We start from the raw sequence: 20,153 nt of genomic DNA, 5'->3' as shown, positions 1-20,153 counted from the left end.
AGGCATGCCAGTCAAACCCAGGCCTACCCTTTCAGATGTCAACCAAGCCAGACCATCACAACAGCAGACCTAGGATGGGGGGCCCACATGCTGGACAAGCAAGGATTGTGGACACAGGATCAACTTCACCTGCACATCAATCTAAAAGAAATGCTGGCAGTAAAACTGGCAATCCAAAAGTTCAAACCATTTCTCAAAGAGGGCCAGTTGATGATAAGGACAGACAACACCACAGTCATGTGGTACATCAACAAACAGGGAGGCACTCATTCATACCCCTATGCAGAATGACCTTGGAGCTGTGGACCCTGGCACTCAGCTACAACATTCAGTTACAGGCAATATTTGTACCGGGAAAGACAATACTCTAGCAGACATATTAAGCAGAACCACGGATGCCCACGAATGGAAGCTGCACCGGACATCTTCAAGACCATCTCAAGAAATGGGGAATGCCACAGATAGACCTATTCGCATCACCTCTCAATCACCAGCTCAAAAATTCTGCACAAGGACATTCCACCCACTAGCATGGAAAGTGGACTCACTCTCCTTCAACTGGAAAGGCCTAACAGCATATGCATTCCCACCTCTTCCTTTGATACACAAGGTACTACTAAAAATCAAGGAAGAACGTCCAAGGATAATCCTGATAGCTCCAAACTGGCCAAGACAACACTAGTACCCACTACTGAAGAGCATGTCTCGAACAATATGTGGCCAATACCCTGATGCCTTTGATGTTAACTCAGAACAACTACAGCATCATACATCCAAACCTAAAACGCTGCAACTGACTGCATGGAACATCACATAGCAGCAGCTAATCCAGAACTTTCCCAAAGAGTTAAAGACATTATTCTTGAAGCAGACCTTCAACAAGAAGGAACTATGCTGGAAAATGGAAAAGGTTTGTCATTTGGAGTACGGAAAGAGGAAAAGATGTGTCAAACATAGATATGCCTAACATTCTGGAGTATCTGGCGCAACTTCTTCATTCAGGCCTGTCCTACTCCTCCATCAAGATACATGCATCAGCTATTTCAGCAGAATACAGCTTTGATCCACCTGTTTTTTCGCACCCTTTGCTCAGGCAGTTCCTCAGAGGAATCAAGAATGTAAAACCTCCAAGGAAACCACCATTACCAGCTTGGGATTTAAACTTTGTGCTAGAAAAGTTGACACTATCACCCTTTGAACCAGCAGCAACAGCAGACCTGCAACACCTGTCATGGAAAACTGCTTTCCTACTGGCAATTACTTCAGCAAGGAGGGTTTCAGAACTACAGGCCTTAATGGCAGTGCAACCCTTCCTAATCTTCCACCAAGATAGAGTGTCCATGAGGACTAATCCTACATTTATGCCCAAGGTGGTATCCAGAGTGTCTTTAAACCAGGCAATCCACCTACCTACCTTCTTTCCCAACCCACAAAACAGAGGGAAAGAATACTGCATACCTTGGATGTACATAGACAGCTACGCTACTACTTGGACAGAACAAAAAATAGCAGAAAGACTGACCAACTTTTTGTAGCCTATGCAACAGGAAGGGAAGGAAAAGCTATTTCCAAACAGACAATCTCCAAATGGATAGGAAATTGCATACGATACTGTTACTCCTTCCATGGAAAACCAATTCCACAGAACATAAGACCTCATTCTACAAGGGCAACAGCCACTACCACAGCCTTCTTACGAGGAGTGGCAACCAAAGACATTATTGAGGCGGCTACTTGGACCTCCGTGCATACATTTGCCAAGCATTATAATTTGCCTCTATATTCCAGATCCCGAGCAGGGTTTGCCACTGCTGTACTGCAAGGGATCCTAAACACACCATAATCTACTTTTATCCTCCTCCCTAGTTGGCTATGGTATTCTACCCACTTGTTATGACTGCAGATGCATCCATGAAGGACATAGTACAGTTTTGTACCTACCATAAATGTAGATGTCCGAACTGGATAGCATCTGCAGTCAGGATTACCCTCCCTCCTTCCCTCTGTGGTACTCCTAGGGTGTTTACCCTCCTAATAGCTAGCTGTTGGGGAGTCTTTATGGTGTATTTGTTTGTATATATGTACATATATGCTTATTGCTGTGTTTACATCTATCTTTTGGAAACATTGGCATCTATCCAAATTTTTAGCCTGCAAGAGCGCTACTGGCATCTGGGGCAAGAAACACTGAGGAAAATGGCGGCTGATGCTTTTATACCAAGACCAACAGAGATGACGCCGGGTGGAGTGCGACATCAGACCCGACTTTGGAATCCGGCCGACTGCAGGGCTGCCTGACGACAGGACAACCCACTTGTTATGACTGCAGATGCTATCCAGTTCGGACATCTACATTTATGGTAGGTACAAAACTGTACTTTCCTCCGATCCCGGTTGCCACGGTGACCACGGATGCCTCCCAGATGGGGTGGAGGGGGCATTATCTTGGAAGGACAGTCCAAGGCACGTGGCAAGAACACAAGATACATCTGCATATAAACGTCCTAGAGATGAGAGCAGTGCTACTTGCGTTGCAGGCACTTCAGAGTGTTCTTCCTCTAGGGACGATTGCGATACACTCAGACAACATATCAGTAGTGTGGTATCTAAACAAGCAAGGGGGAACCAGGTCTTACCCTCTGTGCAGAGAGGCCATGCGGGTGTGGCATTGGGCAGTAACTTCCCAACGGTTTCTGGTGGCAACGCACATTCTGGGGAAGTCCAACGTGATTGCGGACAGGCAAAGCAGAGCTATTCTGATGCCTTATGAGTGGTCCCTGAATTGCCTGGTTGCAGAGCGAATCTTCAGCAGGTGGGGTCAGCCTTGCTGTGACCTTTTTGCCAGCCCCCTCAATGCGAAATGCAGCATCTACTTCACGCTGATCTCCCCACAGGGAGAGTCACCCAGGGACGCTCTGGTTCACAATTGGCCCTCCAGTCTGCTTTATGCTTTCCCTCCATTTCCCCTGCTGTCAAAGGTGATTCAGAAAGCACAATCCTTGGGAAGCAGAATCATTCTGATTGCTCCACAGTGGCCTCGCCAAGTTTGGTTCCCCTTTCTTCAGCAATTCATTGTGGATACTCCTTGGACTCTGGACCCTCAACCAGATTTACTGACACATATGTTGGGGACAGTTCCACCTCTCCCTGATGACCCTCCGGTTGACAGCCTGGCTACTCCACTTCCATCGTTAGTCAGACTTCATAATTTCTCACCAGAAGTGGTTCATATATTATCATTCTCTCTCAAACCATCCACTAGAAAGATTTATTCTAGCAAATGGAAAAGTTTTTCTATCTGGGCACATACAAGAGGCTTTGATCCTTACACAGCTCTAATCGATTCAGTACTGGAGTTTTTGTCTATGCTTTTCCATCAGGGTTCCGCATCAGCCACCATCAAAGTTCAACTGGCAGCGATCTCTAATTTCCACGTAGCGCATGAGCCTAGTCTCATGGTGCATAGGCTATGCAAGGGGTTCCTGAAGGGTACTCTGTTCCTCCGTCCTCCGGTGTCCGAACCTGTCATGCCCTGGGATCTCAATTTTGTTCTATAAGCCCTTACTCTACCCCCTTTCGAGCCTGCAGCTACCTGCGAATTGAAATTCTTGACCTGGAAAACGGCCTTCTTAACAGCAATCATTTCAGCAAGGCGAGTTTCAGAGATTCAAGCCCTCTCCATCAAACCTCCATATTTAATCTTCTATAAAGACAGGGTCTCTCTCAGACCAAACCCTTCGTTCCTTCCTAAAGTGACTTCCGTGTCTAACCTAACTCAATCCATTGAGCTGCCTGTCTTCTTTCCCTACTTTTCTAACAAGGCAGAATTTAGATTTCAGCAATTGGATGTACATAGATAATTACGCTTCTATCTACACTGAACAAAAGATATCCGAAAGTCTGACCAACTTTTTGTTTCCTTTTTGGAAAACCGAAATGGTTCCCCAGTCTCCAGGGTCACACTGTCTAGATGGATATCTAGTTGCATCTCTTTCATTTATCAAGCAGGAGGTAAAGATCTGCCATTTCCGGTCAAGGCTCACTGTACTTGGGCTGTTTCCACTTCCACAGCCTATCAAGTCAGATTGTCAATGGATGATATATGTGCTGCCACTACTTGGGCTTCTCCTCACACATTTGTTTCTCATTACAAATTGGACGTGGTCTCCAGGGGCAGGTCTTCCTTTGGCTCCACAGTTCTCAGGAGTATTTTCCTATGAGCCACCCAGGATGTAGGTGCTAGGGACGCTGTCCCACAGGTAAGAATGTAGGCGAGATAGGGACTACATAACATCAAGAAGTTAGGTACTCACCATAATGTTCGATGTATGTAGTCCATCTCGCCTCACATTCTTACTTACCCTCTCACCTTCCCCCCTTCCTGGAGGATTTGGAGGTTAGGTTGTTATCTGCAGAGTTCCCTTGCTTAGCTTATTCCTTACCTGGATGTGATGTGTGCATGGAGTACAAATGAGTTCGCAGCAAACTAGATCTGGGGATATGGAGCAGTGCACCATGGGATACCTACTTAGCCCAGCCAATGAAAGACTTCGAGCTAGTAAAATCAGCCGAGTCGGAGCCGAAATTCGGCTCCGAACCCACGGGTAAGAATGTGAGGCAAGATGGACTACGTACATCGAACATTATGGTGAGTACATAACTTATTTTATCACCTCATTTAAATATCTGTTTAAAACTTTTGTTTTATTCAGCCTTTTGTTATTTGAGTTTAGTGTTTCATTTACATTTGACTTAAGACTTCTACTAACCTAGAGGAAAAAATGTCTTGCACCAAAGGTGGAACTTGCAATGCTTTTTGCTGAACAGCTGCAGAATTCTTCCCAGTCAGTGTTTTTTCCCCTCACCTTTTGTGGTTGATTTTCTTCCAGGTTCTCTGAATTTATTTTTTGCTGGCATCCAGGCATTGTACTCACTAGCTAGTTACTGAAATTTACCCAAAAAATTAGTTAATTTGGCGCTCTCTCTCTCTTCTGAGTTTCCGATTTTACACTGGGAGAGCTGAATTTAAGCTGTTACTCAATGTGCAGTCATCTTGAAAGTCCCAATAATATTGTGAACTTAGTAAATAGCAAAGAAATTGTTGAGTGTCGACATCATTATGTGCTCCTTATTTTGAAATGTGTTGGAAGCTAAAGCTTATGGCTCTCATTTTGTTCTGCTTGCACATGACGGATCCAAATAGATGGAGAAATTTAAGTAAAATAGCTTTTTATTTGTATATTTTATGTTAAATGTTTTAACATTATTGTAGGTGTGTTGCTGTACATCATCAACAAGTATACCTCTAGGTTGGTTAAACAGGATGATGCACTGTAGTTCATCCACTTGCAAGTCACCATAGCTAAAGTCCCTTACCATATCCTTGCTAGCTACAAGTCACCATCTCTGCCCCAAGAATCTCGGAAGTCATACCTAGGCCTACTAGACACACACAGTCCAGCCAAATACCCTATTCATGGGGGACTTTAGCTACCCCTCCATAGACTGAGAGACAAACACTGCCATAAAAGACACAGGCACAATGTTTTGTGGACTTAAACACAAATACCCTGGAACATTTTGAGTACTCCAACCAGAGGTTCAAACATACAAGACCTAGTACTCACCAACATGAGTGAGTGCTGCCCCAGACCCACTCACACCCCCCCCCCTCCCCATCTCATGTCCTCACTGGTGAGGTCAAATCACAGAGCTGTGTCCTTCAAAATAAAAATCAACTTAGAAAACCAAACCAGTAACGGTTTGGAACTATTCCAAGACAAACTGCAACCTACTGAGCAACATTTTGTCAAAATCCAATGCCCCCAGACCCTGAGATCACAGCAGCCTATGCAGAATTGTTCACAGAAACCCTGTCAAAATACTTGAATAACTGCATAGAGGCTGCTGTACCTACCAAAAGCAAACCACACTAGTGGAATCCCAACCTTAACAGGGTATGCAACAAAAGGAAAAAAGTCATGGCCAAAATCAGAAAGAGCTCCTCTCATAAAAACAAGAACTCGCTGATTAAACTAAGCAGATTATCCTGAACTTGTAGTTGGCCTTTTTGGACAGTCTGTCAAGCTAAGGACAGCCATAAGACAGCTTTCAGTTATATTTGAAACCTTAAAGGTAACACAGCAGTTTGCTGAATAGGTAACATTTACCACCAATTCAGCAACGTGCTGAATTGATGGTAAATATCACCAATTTCACTGAGCAGTGAGTCATAGTGAATCTGCTGGCTGTTTAATTCAGCTCAAACTTCATTCCCCACTTGTCCCAGCTACCCCCTGTGAAATTCCTTCTAGTTTATCCCCCCAGCTGTCAGCTCGGAGCAGTTCTTGGTGATGCTTGCCAAGGCTAAAAACACCTCGAAAGGCACCAACAGTATTCTGGGTTGCTTTTTTACATAGCTTAAAACATGACTTTTCAGCACCACTTGAGGTACTTTCCCAACTACAGCCTCAAAACAGGTCATGTACCAAGTGAATGGAGGACTGCAATGGTGTTCCCTCTTCACAAGTTTGGTCTATCAGCTGATGCCAAAAACTACATACTCATAATTCTGACATGTCTAATATACTATGTCATGGAACAAATTGTCATGGAAGTGATCAACAAGGACACTTGCAGTCTACAGACACTGAACCCATCCTTATTTGGCTTTGTCAAGGGAAGGTCTTGCCCACTTAACCTGCTAGATGACTTTGAGAGGATCACCAAAGCAATGGATGAGGGGAAGGTTCTGCAGACTGCCTACATTGATCTGGCCAAGTCATTTGACATGCTCCCCTGTTCAGGTATTGTTGACCAACTCACCAAATTAAGCACAAATCCCTACATAACTCTCTGGATTGCCAGCTGGCTCACAGACAGGACCAAAGAAGTCTGGATTGGCGAGACAGCATCCACCTTGAGATTGATCACCAGTGGAGTATTTCAGGTATCTGTGCTGGGCCCATTTCTGTTTGGCATCAACTTATCGGACGTCAAAGCTAATGTCAAGAGCCTCTGTCACACAACCTACAAGAAAGGGTATGGCATCCAGGTCTAAGGAAGTTATAGTACCACTTTACTTGACCCTTAACAGTCCCATCATTGAGTACAGTGCCCCTTTTGCATGTACCTGACCAGGCATTTGCAGCAGTTGTAATGCCCACAGAGGCTCCTCTCCAGGAGAATCCAGGGTATTAACACACTGTTCTACGCAGATCCCCTTAAGGGCCTTTCGCTATACTAATTCTCCTACAGATTACTGAGAGGTGATCTATGCCTGGCATATAAGGCATCCTCAGATCCAGCCCTGATGCATCTTTTGCACAATTATAAAATGAACACCACTACTTGACATAAATAGAACATTCTGGCAAGACTGATATGTCTTGTGTTCCCCTCCTATATGTAGAAAAAAAATCTGTAAATATTTGCTTTATCCTTACCTTATTTGAAAATAGCACTTAATGAATGACTAGTCTTGAGAAGTAAAATAGCGTTGTGGCTTTATCTCTAGTTATTCAGTTTCGGCACAACTCATTAATACTTTTATCAATTAGTAAATAGGGTTTGCTTCATTATTGGTTAGCTAATGGGGTTTCTTGGGAATTGGTGAGTAGGGTAGTGTTAACATTTGCATTCCCAAATAGTATAGTATATTTAGTAAGGAGAATATAAGTTGGTCCAGTGGTTAAAATAAAGGTGGGAGGAGTTGTTTCTGCTAACTTGAGTCAGAATCAAGGGACCAGGCAGAGATGTTACCTTCCCTCTCTCTTATTTGCTATATACTTGTAGCCTTTAGCTGAAACAATACATGATCCGCAGGTTCAGGGAATGTAATTTCCACGTTGGCCAAGAAAACTAGTTTCTTTGTGGATAATGATATCTTGTACTTTGAATTTGACATTTGGATGTTGCGTAATTTTTTAAGACAGTTTCAGGTGTTTTCGGGATGCAAAATAAATAAAGGTAAAACAAAGGCCTATAGCAGTAAATTATGTGCCTATATGAATTAGCTCAACAATACCCATATTTATGGGGACATGACGCACCTAATGGTATGAACATTGACACTAGGTGATGGTGACTGTTGATGTGACACCCTCTCCCCATGTACAAAATGGGGAAATGGGGGGGGGTTGTCGAGGTATTTAGGCACATGGATTAAAAAGGACTATGTTGTGGCAGCTAAGGATATGTGAGAGGAGTCCAGTTGGAAACTGATGTCCATGGATGTGGGGACAGTAAGGTAAAGGTCCTGAAAATGTCTTATTTCCTTTGGTCCTGTATGCAGGTCAAGCATACTTTTATTAGCTAGAGGGAAGGTTTTGGATGATTATTAGAGTTAGAGGAATTTATTTGAAAAGGGAAGAGGGCAAGAGTAAAGTGGGATATTTGATTCTTCTATTAAACAGGGTGGTTTAGGACAACTAGATTTGAAGGTATACTTTAAGACCAACATAAATGAGATTAAGAGGAGAAAAAGTGAAAAAAAATAGTGGCGCAAGGTGCAAATATAAGGGAATGCAGAGAGTCTAGGGTTTTGGAAACAAGCCCTTAAGAAGAATGTAAATGACTGTACAGAGTGTTAAATTTAAAGTGGCAGACAATGTCATAAAGACTAAACGATTGAGAGTGGACGGTAGGAAAAATAGTATGACTAAGGTACATAAAATTGGCAAAGTTTTCCAAGTGTCTGGAGAAGCTAAAAACAAGAGCCTCAATAATAGGAGGAGTTGGAAGGGAATGTGGTAAGAGCGTGAAGAAGCCAAGCAGGTGTTTGACCTGCATTTCAGAAAAAATGTCTTCCTTATCAGGGACTGATAACAGAATTTAGACAGACAGAGGGAGAGATGGAAATGTTGAGTGCAGACCAGCTCTAGTAGCGTTTTTAGTGGAATCATAGGTTCATAGGTAGATACTAGGCTATCTGCCCTAGGGCATTTATAAGCCTAGCTAGAGTGTATTTGGCTTCTGCCTCCCTATTAGATTAGCCTACTGTGCCTCTGTAAAGTAGGTCACAGAAGGTACCCTTTTAAGATTAGTTTACTGTGCCTCTGTCTAGCAGGGACACAGAAGAGATCCCAGGGGTGAATTTGCAATTTCCCATCCACGCGTCCAGATTCCGCTTGAAGAGGGTCAGCGAGGGGCTATGTCTAACATGAATTGGGATTCTATTCCAGAGTGAGGGGAGCCTCTGGGAAATGAATCTGTCCCTCCAGCATGTCATTTTTGTGCTGAGGTTTAGGTCCCTGGAGCGTGTAGTTCTAAGGGACTTGGATTTTTTGAGGTGAAGCATGTCCATTAATTCTGGGTTTGACATGGCTTTGTACGTCAGGCATAGATCGCCTCTGAGTAGGCGGTAAGCAACTGATTAGAGCTGGAGTTTCTTTAGTCGAGCTGCATAGGACATCTGTTTGTAGCCCATGATCCTCTTGGTGAGGTACTTTTGGGGTCTCTCCAGTTGCTGCAGGTGTCAGGTAAGGTACATCCCAAAAGGGGCATTGTATTCAATTATGGGCCTGATGAGTAGAGTGGCACAATGACCTCTCTTGATCTAGATGCGAACCCTTTCGTGATAAGGTGGGCTATATAGAAGGTCTTTCTAACCACTTTGGCAACATGATTATCAAAGAAGAGAATTACTATCTACGTTGGTCCCCAAATCTCTAATTACTTCTTCCGTACTTAATGGATTACCACCTATGTGGTAATTTGAGGGCACCTTGTTTTTCTCAAAGGGGATGTCTATGCACTTTTTAGCATTTAGCTTGAGGCCGTGGCTCTGGCACCAAGCATCCGTCTCTGTGAGACCCTTTTGGAGGATGCTTGTGTCAACTGGAGATTCGATTATGGCCCCCAGTTTGCAGTCATCTGCAAACTTTGTCAGCCATAATCCCCCCGTGTTAGCCTGAACCTCAGAGAAGTATATACCGAACAAGAGAGGTCCCAGAACTGAGCCCTGTGGGACGCCACTTGTAACTGGTTTGGAGTCGGACATGGCACCTGCGATTCTGACCATGTGGGTTCTATCTCTGAGCCAGTTTGCAACCCATCTTGTTATATAGGAGTTGATATTTAAGCTGGTAAGCTTATTTATGATGCCCGAGTGGGGTATTGTGTCGAAGGCTTTTGCAAGGTCCAGGTAGGCTGTGTGGACTACCTTGCCCTCCTCTATGGCTTTGGTAACTGTTTCAAAGAAATCCACTAGGTTTAAGAGGCAAGATCTGCCCTTAACAAAGCCGAATTGGGTAGGGTCCAGTGTCTGGAGGCTCCCAATGTCTTTGTTTATGAGTTCCATGATAATACGCTCCATAGCTTTACAGACCAGACTAGTCAGGCTTATGGGGCGATAGTTTCCGGGGTCCGTTGTGGCACCACCTTTGTGGAGTGGGACCACTGTAGCTGTACGCCATTCTTTGGGTACATATCCTGTAGTAAGGCTAAGTTTGAATAGTGACTTAATGTGAGGGTTCAGTTCTTCTTGGAGCTCGTGTAAGACACAGCCTGGGACACCGTCTGGTCCCATAGATGCTGTGTTTTTGCTTTGGAGAGGGCAGCTTTCACCTGTGCATCTGTGATGTCAGGAGGTTATATTCAGTTGGGATAGGCATTTGCTCCTTTGGGGAAGGGGAGAAGTTTGCTGAATCTGTCTGCCAGGATGTTGGCTATGTCTGTAGGTTCGGTATATTTTGTACCATTATGCAACAATTCAGAGCATATCTGGGAGTTTCCACCCATGTTCCTGACATAACTAAAGAAGGCCTTGTGATTATCTTTAGTGTCTAGGGCAATTTTTCTTTCGAAGCTGGCCTTTGATGATTTTATGAGGGATCGAAGTTTCTTGCTAATACTGATCAGAGATGCCTTCCCTTTTTGGGATTTTGCTCTGTCATGTAGTAGCTTCCTTCTTCTGTTGTATAGCTTATTTATGGCTGGGTTCCACCAGACCGGTCACCTGCTTTTGGAGGAGTGAGTCTTGGTTTTATTTGGCATAGCATGATCCATGCATTCCTGCAGGTGCTCTTAGAATGCATTTGTAAAGGATTCTGCGGATTGGGCTGTATTATCCTCTGGCCCAGGGGCTTTGAAGGATTCCACCTCAGTCTTGAGAAATGCAAAGTTGGCTTTTGAGAAATTCTTTACAGTGATTTCCTTGGCTGGGGGTGGGGACGGGATGTGGATGTCCAGGGAAATTTGTTTATGGTCTGATCTTACCAATGAGGGGTTTACCTCTGGTGTGGAACATAGAGTCCCCATGTTGGTGATGACCAGGTCCAATATGTAGTTCCCTTTTGTGGGAGTGGTGACCAGTTGTTCCATTGTGTTAGAGTTTATAAATTCAAGGAACCATTGTGCGAGGGTGTTTGGGCTTAATGCTTGGGTAGTTGAAGTCACCCAATAACATAGTGTTTGGAGAGACCTTCATATTCTCCAGTGTTCTCAGGAATGCCAAATGGGGTTCCTGTAATAGGGAGGGTGTTCTGTAGCAGGCTACAAAACTGAAAGGCAGTTTTGCCCGTTGTTAGTTGCACGTGGATGGTTTCTGATGCTTCGTGCAGTGCCACTAACCTGGAGGTGAAGGTATCTTTGATGAATATAGATACTCCCCCTCCTTTTGTGCTTCGGTCTGAGTTTTGGGGCCGAAACGCATGGTGTGAGTTATAACCTGGTAGTGCTGGGGTGCTTTCAGGAGCCTTGAACCAGGTTTCTGTTACTGCACAGACATTGATTTTCTCCATACTGAGGGAGAGCCTCGAGTGCGTGCATCTTGAGGTTTAGACTTCTGGCATTGAGTAGCATTACCTTTAGTTTTTTTATCCTTGGGTTGTCTATGGAGGTGGATTTGCCCTTTGAGCCTTGCCTAAAAAAGGCACTATGGGGGTGGCAAGAGCCTTGGCCAGTATACGAAAGCCTAAGGGTGACAGGTGCAAGCCGTCCCTAGCGAAGCAACGTGGCTTGTCGAGCATGTCATCCCAGGCTGACAGACACTGGATCCACTTTGAATAACACCAATACTTTAGCCAATTGTTGAAACTGATCATTTTGTCTTTATACTGTGGCATCATTCTTGGTGAGGGCAAGATGCTACTCAAGGTCAGGGTCATACCGGCCTGGGCAACATGGTCAGAGAGCTCCTCTATGTCTCTTTTCATGTAGTCCAGGGAGGTACGTCTCAGGTCATTCACTCCAGCATGGACAATGACGGAGTCATACTTGTACTTGCTTTGGAGTGACCTGAGTGCTTGCGTTATGTGGTGGATCCTGGCACCCGACAGGCAGCTTACAGTGACCTTCTCCTTGTTGGTGAGCGGGACGTCAGTGTGCCAGACACTAGAGTCCCCTATAACAAGTGTATTTGGTGTGTTTGGCCTTAAGGGCTGTGACTGTGAGGCACACTGATTTTGTGAGATATGTGATTCGTGGGTATTGTTGAGGGGTGGCTGTTGCTTGGATATCTGCTTAGGAGGTCTTTGCTGTTTAGGCAGATTTTTATTTAGAGCCTCCAAGTATGTTTTTGTGTGTTTGTGTTGGGTATGCAGATGCAATAGGTCTGTGTGAGACTGGATTTGTGGTGTGGGTGGTTACCTTTTCCTCCTGACTGACTGTGCCAGTCTTGGGTTGAGAGAGCTCTGCCTCCAGTTTGGCTGTGTAACTGCATCTCTTACATGTATTAGAGTTTGTTGGAAGGAGGAGAGGGTTGTCTGTGTAAATAAGGCAATTGTAACATTGCCTCAAAATTCCCAGATTCACCAGCTGGACTGGAGAGTAACCTTGAAACTGACCATTGGACATACCAGATTAGTATAGGGAACTGTTTTTTTTACTGATCAGATTAGGGAAGGGAACTGGTTTTTCACTTGATCAGGAATGACCAATCGGGAGCCTAATACTTATGAGAAGTTAAGGAGGGTGTAGTGCTTTAGTTAGCTAGTGTTTTCTTATAAGAGCTGAACAAGTGCAGGGCTTTAGAAAGAGAATAGAATGATTACTTTGAGAGTTTGAACAGTTCTAAGGGAAAAAGTGAAGAGCAGACTATGTGGAGCCTGGAATAGTTTAAACCTGTTTAGGCGGCACTGTAGGGTTTTAAGAGAGAGACATCAAGGAGTTTAGAATTGACCCAAAATGGCCAATAAAACTACAGCTTCTATGTAGTAACCACTCCTCCAAGGACAGGCAGGCTGTTCAGTGTTAACCACTCCCACTGGTGAACACAGAGACTTCCCTTTAGCCCAAACAAGCACTGGCCTTCTAGAAACTTCCAAACAGTTCAGAACAGCAAATATGTAACTGAACTTTAACTTTCAGAAAGTGGGAAAAAAGCAAGATTGGAAGGTAAAAAGCAAGATTGGAATCAGAAAGAGAAGATACTGTTAAGAAAGGAATCATCAGTAAGGCATGTAGTTAGATGAGAATTCTAGAAATTAAAAAAAAAATCTGATCAGATTTAAAAAAAACAGTGGGAAGGAAGATTAGAATGATAAGTTACAAAACAGTAATGGGAGGAAATTTGTAAGGCCTCTAGGTATGCTATATTATATCCAGAATATTTAGGATATGTTTTACATTCCATGTAGACTTCAAAGAATATTTCTGCATCTGGAAAGCAGCTGTTGAAGATGTGAATAGTAGAGGAAGTTAGGAACACATTTTCTGGGGGGAGGGGTCCATATTACAACGTTGAACTAAAGCAAGTTTGAACGTTGTAATATCGAACCCTAAAGTCCAAAAGTGGAAAATAGCGAAGCCATGGCACATCGACTTTTTCCCCAGGGAAAAAAATTGGTGGGCCGTTTTTGGGGCTTTGCTGTTTCCTCCACTGTGGTGCGATCTCGGAGTTGGTATATTTAAGTAGGGGGGTGTGGGGGCCGAAGCCCCCCCACTTCAGTTTAGGTTTAAGGTTAATTTTTTTGTTTTGTGCTTTCAGTTTTGCTGGGTTTCGAACATAACGGTTCGATATTCGACATTGTGATATAGACCCTTTTCTGGGAATATGTGGAGATTCAAGTTCAAGGATGCCTGCAGAATGTCCTGACCCAGGTTGGGTATAGGGTCAGAAATGTTGACATAGCAAGATTAAGTTTAATGCTGTTAGCAGCTGAAAAAGTAATTATACATAAGTAGAAATCATAGAGTAAACCAGCTGCAAGTTAGTCAGTGTTAAAATAAATAACTAATTAAAAGATTGTAGAGTTGGGCTCATTAAAAGATGGAGCAGGTCATTTTCATAAGAATTAATGGTGCATTTGCAAACAGTATACATGTGGATGACTAAAACATCTAGGTTGTAGGAGCTGAAGTGGAGGAGTATGTTCTAATCACATGAATAAAAGAATAGAGCTAAAGTCTGAAATGTATAAATAATGAAATGCATCACAAATTAATAATGTGATAAATCAAGATTTTTTTTTTAAAGCTTTGAAAAGATTTTTATTTTATTAGCTAGAGTAGAGCACTTATCCTATTAGACCTATTTTAGTCTCAGCCCAGGGGTAAGCATAATATATACACGGCATTAAAGACCGAGTGAATGATTAAATGAAATATATATTTGTTGTATAGAAATTGACTGAGTTTGCTTGAGTGTATAAAGAAATTAGATACATGACATTATTTACAGAGTGACAGAACATAATGTGTGTATGCATTATATACAGAGTGGGTATCGGAGCTAACGTGCTTTAAGAATCAAATAAAAGTATAATCAGAAAAAGGCATGTAGATAGAACATCTGCTGGAGGTAGTGGTATCTCAGGTGGATGTAAAAGATTCCATGGCACCTATCAAAAAGAGTAAGGGAAGTTCTCCATTGCCCTGGCCAAATTTCCTCTGAAAAGAGGCCACTATCTTAGTTGGACTAACCCTGTCAACAAAGGTAAATAAAAAATACAATACATAAATAGGCTTGGAAGTAGTTGTTACATGAATACAGAGTAAGCAGTTGTAATGAGCTTTTAGTTCTGATCAGAAAATGTGGTAAGAGGAATCTTTAAGGAAAAAAAAGGGAGATTGCCACAGTTTGGGACCATGGCCTGTGTACTAAAGCCTAGTTTTGTGAGTTTAAAATGAGAGGGCCAGAGTGGTTAAGATTTCTAAGATTGTACATTGGTGCATTGCTAATAGAGGCTTGTGCCGTGGGTAGTCTCCTCCTTAAGTTTAAACAGTTGAGTGACTCGTAGAAAATCAGCACATTGTTTCACAGGTAGCCAGTTAGCCTTTTCAATGGTTTTACAGTATTGTTCATTACTTGGGGGGGGGGGGGTGATGAATCTGCATAAGGCATTTGAGATGGCTTGATTAACAGATGCATTTCTTTTAGAGACACCAGTCAGATTGAGACAATATGCTAGCTGAGCCAGTAAGATACCTTTACTATTGCATTCTTCTATAGCCCGAGTAGAAAATGGGAGAGCCTAGTAGTCTAGAATAGGCGAGAGTTATTTGTGGGTGTGAGTATGGGTATTGTCCAAGTGGAGATGGAAATTTAGGAAGTGGTCCAACCAAATCCATAGGTATTTGAATGAATTGACATATGCAGTTGTGTTTTTCATCCATCATTTGTAGAGGTCTGGAGACAGAAGTGAGCTTTTGCCTAGTACAAAAAAACATTGCTTTATTTTTAGAGGAGTTGAGCTTTAATTATTTATCTTTAACTCATTGAATAAGGCATAAAAATCGGTCTGAATTTAGAGCTCAAGAGAAGAGACAGAATGGTTGGAGCAGAATAGGACCATGTCACCAGCATAAAGCAGGAGAAAGAAGATAGGGTAAATCAAAAGGAATTCTGTTAATGTATATAGAAACAAGGGGAAGTGCCACAATAGATTCCTGGTGGATACCATTTCTGCAGAGATGACTAATGAAGAGATTGATTTGACATTTACTGAGAAGTGGTGGTTAGAGAGGTAAACTTTGAGTCATCGAGGTATGTCATCACTAGTGCCTCTTTCAGTGAGATGGTGTAGGAGAATTGAGTGATTGACAAGGCTCTGGTGAGAGCAATAAAAAATGGCTGCAGTAATTAGACCTTTGTCCATTCCAAGTAGAGTGTTGCGCTGAGTGCTGAGATAATTGTGGCTGCAGTGCAACCTAAACAAAAGCCATGCTGCTTTTGAGAGAGAAGGTAGTATTGTTTGATGCATTGAGTGAATTGCAAGTAAAGTCATTTTTACAGAATCTTTCTTAGATTTCCTAGGGTAGGGAGGATAGAAATGGGCAGAAAGTCTAGGGAATGGAGGGATTAGATTTCTTAGGGCAAATTAACAGTGGCATTTTTTTCCAAAGAGTAGGCATAATAATAAGCTTAATACACAGGTTGTACATATTATTCTGCAGGTTTGTGATTTAGTATCAACAGTGGCAAACTGTGGGTGAAATTTGCCTGTACCAGGAGGGCAGTGTATTTTAATCTGTTTGAGCAGAGAATAGATGTCCTTGGATGTGACAGTTCTGAAGTAGAGTGAAAGGATGTATGGAGTGGAGGTGGGAGTGGCAGAGGCCATATGGAATTGGCTGCTGAAGGGGATGGGAAGGTTGCTGAAATGAGAATGTAAACCGTAGGCAGAAGGTTGAGAGGATGTGAAATTCATAAAGGAAAGCTTACTCCGTCCTGTGAGACGATTGATCACTTTGCAAGACCTTTTGGTTGATTTTTTTAGTGAAATTTGGTATGATTTTATTAGGTAAGGAATGAGTAATATAGGTAGGATGAGTTTTGAAAGCCAGCAATTGATGTACTTCTGCAGTATTTTCCATTTCAGTAGTTTGCTATATTTGTTGTAAATCTTTGTGCAAAACAGTAAATGATCTGTCTTATTTGTATTATTATATCCGCAGGTGGAGTTGTTCAAGAAAAAACTTCTGCTTATTCCAATCCATCTGGAAGTTCATTGGTCTCTAATTACTGTAGATATCCCGAAAAAAATTATTTCCTTTTATGATTCTCAAGGAATTCATTTCAAGTTTTGTGTAGAGGTAAGGTTATTAATTCACATTACGGCCTGACATGCAGTGCTTCATATTTTGTGTTGCTATGCCTTGTTTAATTAATTTCTAATGCATTTCTGGGATTGTACTCTTCAGCTTTAGTCTTACATAAAATGGTGTATGAAATGAAAAAAAATGCAGTTTTAGAAGTGCATATTTATACGTCAAGCAGAGGTCTTTTTTATTCATGGCTGTGTTCATAATAGTCTCCCACCAGTGGTACACTTTATGACTTCTTCCCACCAACACAAATTCCATATACTACAATTGCTTAATATTACCTGTGAGGCTGTTTTTTTTTTTCTAATTGTACATTATTTCCATCATAATGACTATAGCTGCAAGCAACATATCCATAATATGAGACTTCATTGCAACCATGTCGTTGTTCCAATGGACTTCAAAAGCAGTTGGAAGTCACTGGATTAGTACAGGATTGCCTGATATGCTGAGCAGGAAACTCTCTAGTGATGGGAGCTGCTTTCCCTTAACGCAGTGATAAATATCCTGATGGGTTGTTGGTTGAATTGCTTATTTAGATTTAACAAACGGAGAATATAGAGCTGATTAGATTTGACCTGGTCCAGTTTGTGGAGAACAGATTCTAAAATGCCAGCGGATGCCCGGTCAAGAAGCTAAGCAAGGACAAAACAGCAGCCCAGGCTGGAAGAACCGCCAGACGCGGACAACGTTTCTTAGGAGGGTACAGAGGGTTAGCCAGCTGCTTTAAAGCGTTCTTTTATATCCCAGGGAGAGCAGAAGATATGGGAAGATGTGACTCAGGTAGAGGTTCTTTGTATGGAAGGGGAGAACCTTATAGCTGTTCTTCCCTCCCTCTCAGGAGGGCAGCCAGGTTGCTTGGTCTCCCAGGTCTCCCTTTGGGTTCTGTTTCTTTGTGTACCTACTGCTCCATGCAGTTTCTCAGTCTTCTCCCAGGTAAAGTGGGGCTTTTTTTTGGCAGACCTTCCTAGTTAGAGGTTAGAGGTTCTACCTAAGCAGGTGCTAGTTTCTCTGAGGGTGCTGATTGGTTTTGGGAGTTTTGTTACCCCCCAGTCTTCGGGAGGTTTAATTAAGAACTTGATTCTGCATGTGTTTACCTGGATTCGATGATTCTGAGTCTCTGAAGACTTGCTTCTCCTTTCCAGGATTTTTCATGATGAGAGACTTTTGGAGCCATGAGGCTTCATTTTAAAGGGGAAGTTTTTCATTTGCAGGAGTTTTCCCTTAGGCTGAGGGAGCCTTTGTTTCTAAGACAGCTTAGGCCTCTCCTCCTGGAGGATTTCTAGATTTGGTGGGTTTTCTGATGCAGAGCTCTCTGAACCCTGAATACCTCCCTCCTTCTGATTCCAAACCGATAGATTTGAATTTTGCCTGAAGCTCATATACTTCTTTAGCCTCCCCTCACCGTTACCAGGATAGATATTATGGCCTTTAAAAGTTAAGAGGAATCTTTTAAGAGTCCCTGCTCCAGACTGAAAAAGGCAAGTGGCTGGGAAGGTGGGGGGGCATAAGTTGTTATTTCTGTCCTTTCTTCCATGCAGAAAATGAACAAATTACATGATGTTGTTGAAAAACCAAAATTATCTTTCTTCAACTTTAAAGTCTAGCTTTTTGTGATTGGCTGAACATATTGAGTTACCGAGCTGCAGCTTCAGTTCTCTGTAGGTGGTTTTTTGTAAGTGCAATGCAATGTGGTTGTGATTGGAAGATTAAGGTGGATGCTTTTGCAGGTGGTTCGTCTTCTAGCAGATGGTGAGGATTTCAGAATTTGTTGAAGAGTGTAGGTAAGCATTCTTTAGATGCCCTTTACAATCTTCGCTTGCAGGCTTCTCTGTGAGAGCCAGAAGTTACAAAAAGCATAGACAAGGCTAGGTCTTACTGATTTGTTGTAAAGATTTTTGCAGGTTCAGCCTCCACTCTTTAGAAGAAATTCTCTGTTTGCTCGGTGGACATATCTTTTCTATGATTCCTGTTCCAGGGGTTTTGCTAGACGTGGGCCTAGCAGAGGGCAAAGTTACCTAGGCCCAGAAGTTGGTACCACCAGTATGATGGGTATGGTAGGGGCAGGGGTCCTTCCTTTCACAGACAGACTCCACCTTTGCAGAGCTCAGCTCAGCCACACCGGCTGCCTCACACCACTTTGGGAGGAGGCTTGGTTCTTGGAGCAGAAACTCTGACTTAATTACCCAAGACAGCCATTCAGCTGCCAGAATCTACAACGTGGGGCAGCAATTTTTACTTTTCAAAGGCTCCTCAGAGTTTACTGAGCCATTCAGGAAGAAAAAAGGAAAGAAAATATCTCTCAAATTCCTCTGCTGGTCAAATAGGGGCCATTCAGTTCAGTCCTGGCAGCTAGAGATTCTCCTCATTTTATCCTCACTGGCCTCTGTTCCTAGTAGTTTCAAAGGGGGCCATTCTTCCGGTTCCTTTCGCAACAACTTCCTCAACACTCTAAGTTCAATTCCCTGACGCTACAACAGCTTTCTACCTCAGCTTTTAAGCTCTCTGGCAAAGATCACTGGATCTTCTAAGCAGGAATTACAAGCGCTTTACCAGCTTTTCCTATTGCTAAGATTTGCATCACGGTTGCCCTGATTTCATGAAGAATTTCATTGCATCCTTTCAGACTATTCTGGCAGGTTCTATCTGTTTCAGAGTATCTGGCTAAAGGTTCCTCTAGGATGCCTAGCTTTCTCTAGGCTATTTGGAATTCAAAAAGGTGTCGCTTTGGACCGCTGCCTGTTTCTGGCTCATTTGCACCCGCTCTTCTTCAGCATTCTGCCTGCTTCTGCAGTAAGGGACTGCCTACCTTATTCTAGAACTAAATAAAGTCCAGCTGCTATGATCAGCAGGACTGACTGTTCCTGAAGACCTCTGAAACTTAGGACCCTTTCAAATCTTTTAACAACTACAAACAACTCCAATATCACACTCCATATGGCATCTCATCAGTCCTGGCCAACTGCAAGGACAGTCCTTCTCCAGGATTATCTCATCTGGCAATATGTATTCTGGGTACTTCAATTCGCCAAACTTATGATGAGGAAGCTACAATGGTATCTCAAAATTTATGGACACAGCACTGGCCAGATTCAAAAGTATCTCAGTTGTTAATACCTGGGAATGTCAAGGAAACAAGGTGGTCTCAAATAGAATGTCACCCGAGT

At 42.8% G+C, this 20,153-nt stretch overlaps 1 protein-coding gene across 1 annotated transcript in view; it reads left to right on the top strand.

Annotated features, from left to right (window-relative positions):
• Positions 1-20,153, top strand: part of SENP5 (SUMO specific peptidase 5) — a 1,029,054-nt gene that overhangs the window by 733,614 nt on the left and 275,287 nt on the right. The window contains exon 8 of the mRNA XM_044070892.1: positions 16,837-16,974. Within this exon, the coding sequence (XP_043926827.1) occupies positions 16,837-16,974 (138 nt within the window). The remainder of the gene's footprint in view (positions 1-16,836; positions 16,975-20,153) is intronic.

Source organism: Protopterus annectens, chromosome 4.part1 (assembly GCF_019279795.1).
Source record: "Protopterus annectens isolate FY-2018-M chromosome 4.part1, PAN1.0, whole genome shotgun sequence".
Classification (NCBI taxonomy): Eukaryota; Metazoa; Chordata; order Ceratodontiformes; family Protopteridae; genus Protopterus; species Protopterus annectens.
Note: the sequence above shows the minus strand (reverse complement) of the source record. Positions and strands in the feature narration are given on the sequence as shown.